The sequence below is a fragment of the Chrysochloris asiatica genome, unplaced genomic scaffold (genome assembly GCF_000296735.1).
Source record: "Chrysochloris asiatica unplaced genomic scaffold, ChrAsi1.0 scaffold00156, whole genome shotgun sequence".
Classification (NCBI taxonomy): domain Eukaryota; kingdom Metazoa; phylum Chordata; class Mammalia; order Afrosoricida; family Chrysochloridae; genus Chrysochloris; species Chrysochloris asiatica.
Genome location: NW_006408674.1, coordinates 3,199,142 through 3,203,447, shown reverse-complemented (window position 1 = coordinate 3,203,447; position 4,306 = coordinate 3,199,142). Strand labels below are relative to the sequence as shown.

The 4,306-nt window shown below is 39.6% G+C and overlaps 1 protein-coding gene across 1 annotated transcript in view; it reads right to left on the bottom strand.

The window, feature by feature from the left end:
* The window catches only part of ARNT2 (aryl-hydrocarbon receptor nuclear translocator 2), a 207,574-nt gene that overhangs the window by 47,272 nt on the left and 155,996 nt on the right, over positions 1-4,306 (bottom strand). The window contains exon 10 of the mRNA XM_006870911.1: positions 2,966-3,100. Within this exon, the coding sequence (XP_006870973.1) occupies positions 2,966-3,100 (135 nt within the window). The remainder of the gene's footprint in view (positions 1-2,965; positions 3,101-4,306) is intronic.

Sequence of the window (4,306 nt, the reverse complement as noted above, 5' to 3'; positions counted from 1 at the left end):
GCCCTGGTAGTTGTAATAGTTAAGCGCTTGGCTGCTGACTGGAAGGTTGAGAGTTCAAACCCACTCTGAGGGAGAAGGACCATAAGGATCTCAGCCTAGGAAACCCCACTGGGCAGTTCTACTCTGCCACCTGGGGTCACTCTTGAGTGGAAAACGGACTCGACAGCCCCTGACAACCTAACAAAGATGGAGAATTCTATGGAAGGTTCCAATTATTTCCAGTTGGGATCCTTGCTACCTGTAAATTATACATGTAAATATAACGCTCATAATAAAGTATCCCAAACCTTGCTCCCCAAAAAGATTTTTTATTTTGAAAGAAATATAAATCTATTTTTAAAAAGTTGAAGGAAGAGCACAATAAACATCTATGTACCCTTTAACTAGATTCAACAATACCAATATTTTGCCACATCTGCATTTTCTTTCTGTCAGATCTGTGCCTATAAATATACTAAGGGGCTTCAAAAAGCCTGAAAAATTCAGTCACCTTTCAATTCCATTTTCCAAGAACTTTCTGAAGCCTCCTTGTATATACATACATGCAGACCTGATTGATGGCACTTAACAACATGTGTACATACAATACTATATGTATATTGTATTTTAAATTTCTTGTTGAACCATTTGAAAGTAAGTTACAGACACCCTGGTACTTTCCCCCTAAGCACTTTGGTATTCATATCATAAAAATGACATTAGCTTACAAAACCACAATATACTATTATTACACCAAAGGGAATCAATAATCATCCCATAAAACCATCCAATATTCCACCCTTATTAACACTTTCTCAATTGTCTCTCAAGTGTCTTTTATAGCTGTATGTCATGAGGCCTAGGACCTAATTAAGATACATTTTATTGTTTGATCTCCTTGATCTCCCTTAATTTAGAAGACTATCTCCTGTCTTACTATGTTTCTCATGACACTAAATTTTTATTTTTTAAAAGAATCTGGAACAAAGATCTAAAAAGGTGTCCCTATAAAATGGGTTTTGAGAAACATGAGATTAAACAAAATTAGGGGGCATCTTTACTGCAAGACTTTTCAGAGTCTTTCACGTTTATTTGCTTTGAAGCATTCAATATGGAGATTTGGCATCGTCATAGTGATATATTACCAGGAGGGACCAGTCCCCGGAGAAGGACATCATGCTTGGAAAAGAGGTGGGTTAGCTAAAAAGATGAAGACCCCCCACAAGATGGATTGGTACAGTGGCAGCAACAATGGGCTTAACTAGAACAATTGTGAGGTTGACTGGCGCAGGACCAGGCGGTATATTCTTCTGCTGGGCACAGGGACACTAGGAATCAAAACAGACTTGGCAGCACCCAACACCAACACTTTATGAGAAATAAAACCAAAGTTTTGTTGAAGGACAAAATATTTTGTGAAATGGGAGACACACAGACACTTAGGCAAGTCACTGCAGTGTGTTCTAAATTGTAGGGAGAACAGTGAGGTTTTATTAGGTAGAGTAAGAAAAAAAAAAAAAGAACTGAAGATCTGGGATGAAAGTGGGGGTTACATGGCAAAAAGTTACAAGGAATTTGCTGATTTACAAACTTTGTTAACATTAATTTAAAAAAAAAGTTTTTATTGTGAATTGACTGATAGTTTACATGGGGGAACATCAGTTTTATATTCATGGTTTCATTGCAATGATTGCATCGTCATTCAACAGTATTTGCTTCTCGTCCTTTTTTTGTTTTTGTTTTTGATGTACACAAAAACACTGAGGAATACATAACCATTTAAACAACCAAAGGGCACATTCTGCAAGCCTGCCTCCTGGCCACCAGCACACAGCCTTTCTCTTTCCATGAGTCTGAATCCTCAGCTGCTCCCTCTCTCCATGTCCTCACCTCTGCCTCCATCTCTGGTGTCGCTGCTTCTCTGGATAGTAACATTAATTTCTGACCTCTCAGAACATGCTTGACTAACACATGCTTTTTCCCATCACTAAATTATTTGTTCCATTCTGAGATTTCTTTGACAAGGCATTCTGTTAGTAAAAAGTTTAGTCACATTAGTATGTTTGCCTCTCCCTTACCGAAGGCTTATATGACTTTACAGAGTTACAGGTTTATAAACTGTTAGAGTGAAGCAGAAGGATTTAGCGAGGGAAAATAAAGTTTTATTAAGATTTGGTTAATTTACGCTTACTTTTTTTGGTTACAGAGTTATGAGACAGTTACAGCTTCATTTTAATGTTATCAATTTCAATTCTAATTCTGAATCTCAGAGGCTATTCTGACTAAGCTGAGTACATATTCTTAACAGACACCTTCAACAAGTAATTCTCCATCCTGACTCTTGTTCTCCTTGTGTTACAGCTGTTAAACTTTGAAAAGAAAAAAGAAAGACAGAAAAAGGTTGAACTGTTTCTCCAGATTCGTAGAAGTAAAGATTGCAGTTGAATTCTGTTATAATTTAGGCCTGAAGTCATCTAGTTCAGTTATGCTCGTACCTTAGTTTTAAAGTCTGAAGTCTGCATACACAGTATTGATCAAAATTGATCAGAGCCCCCTTTTAATAAAAACTCAACCAGGAACCAGAGTGGTTCCTATGAAGACCTAATTCCAAGTGGTACAGTTGCATACAATGTATTTTTTTTAATTTGGAAGGACACCCGCTCTCCAGGGAGGGCACATGGATTTAATGCTCTGTTATCACTGCATTATATCTAGAAAAATGAGGTGGTAGTTGTGTGCCATTGAGTGGGTTCTGACTCACAGCGACCCTATATAGCATTTCCAAGGCTGTAAACCTTTATGGGAGTAGAAAGCCTTCTTCTTCTCCCATGGAGTGGCTGGTAGATTCGATCTACAGACCTTGCAGTTAGCAGCCCAGCTCACAATCCACTACACTACTAAGGCTCCTTATAAAAACGGAGTTCAGTACGTTTAAAGAAAGTTAAGTCCCTAGCCAACTATCATGAGCTCGAAACTCTGCACCCACCTGAGGTTGGTAGCCAATCACACTGATGCACCTTGGGTCCACAAATGTGATGATGCCATCAGAGTTGTGCCGGGATAAGAACTCCGTGGGCACCGACATCCCGTTCATATCCATGCACACTGGAGAGCTGGTCACCTGGAATGGGACAAATGCAGGTGAGAGAGAGGTGGAAGAGGCAGAGAATAGGAATAACCCACATGGATTGAATCTCACAGATCCTTCAGTGACATTAATACTGCGAGCCTAAGGATTCAAACAGCTCTGGTCACACCGCTGACTAGATGTGTAGCAGTGGGTCTTTCCCGTAACATTTCTGAGCCTCAGTTTCTGAATCAGTTAATGGGAACAGTGAAACATGTAATCCCATAAGGTGGTTGTGAGGGTCAAAAGATGTGGTCGTTAAGTGCTATCAAGTTGGTCCCAACTCATAGTGACCCTGCATGGGGTTTCTGAGGAGCAGGTGGTGGGTTTGAACTGCTGACCTTGTGGTTCGCAGTCCATTGCTGACCCACAGAGTCACACTGCGTGCTAAATTGTTAAACGTTGGCACAATGTCTGGCACACGGCTGATGCTCAATAAACATTAATATCCTTCCCTTCTCTCTTACTCCCTTTATTAAGAACAGCATATGAGTCTAAGGAACTGTTTAAAACTATTTGTAAAGTATCCACTGATGGAATGGATTTACTGGTGTGCCTATCAGAGACGAATATCCAGAGTTTGTTTTGCTTATTCATATGTCTGAAAATGGCAAGTCTCAGGAAACCAGGGACATGAAAGATCACTGTCCTCAGAATGATGTCTATCGTGTTTCTTATTTATATGGAGAAGGAACAGCCCAGTTGATTGAGTGGCTACAGTGTGTATGCTTAATTTACATGGTATCTTTTCAACATATTCAGTTTTAACAAGATAAACATGACCCGTTCCTTGATCTTAAAAAGCTTGCAATTTGGGCATACACTCAACTATAATAAGACAGGCAGTGGAAAAATGAAAACTGAAGTGTAAATTTAATGCTTTAAATACGGGGCCAAGAGAATAATGAATTTTGACTGAGGGATTAGAGGAGTAAGTTTAGCTGGATATCGAAGAATTCAACGACAGGAAGTAAAGAGAAGAGAGAATTTTGAAAGTGGAAGAGGAAATGTCAGAAAAGACAGCCTATGGACACAGATAGGGAAATGTGTCGTGGGTTTATGGAAAAGGGAAAGGTGTGATTTATGAATAGGGTCTGGGGATGGGGAGGGGAGGGAGAAAGGAAGGAAGGAGATGAAGTTGGAATGCTTCATGAAGAGTTTAGACATCATCCTGTAGACCAGGGGGGAACAGAGTTTAGA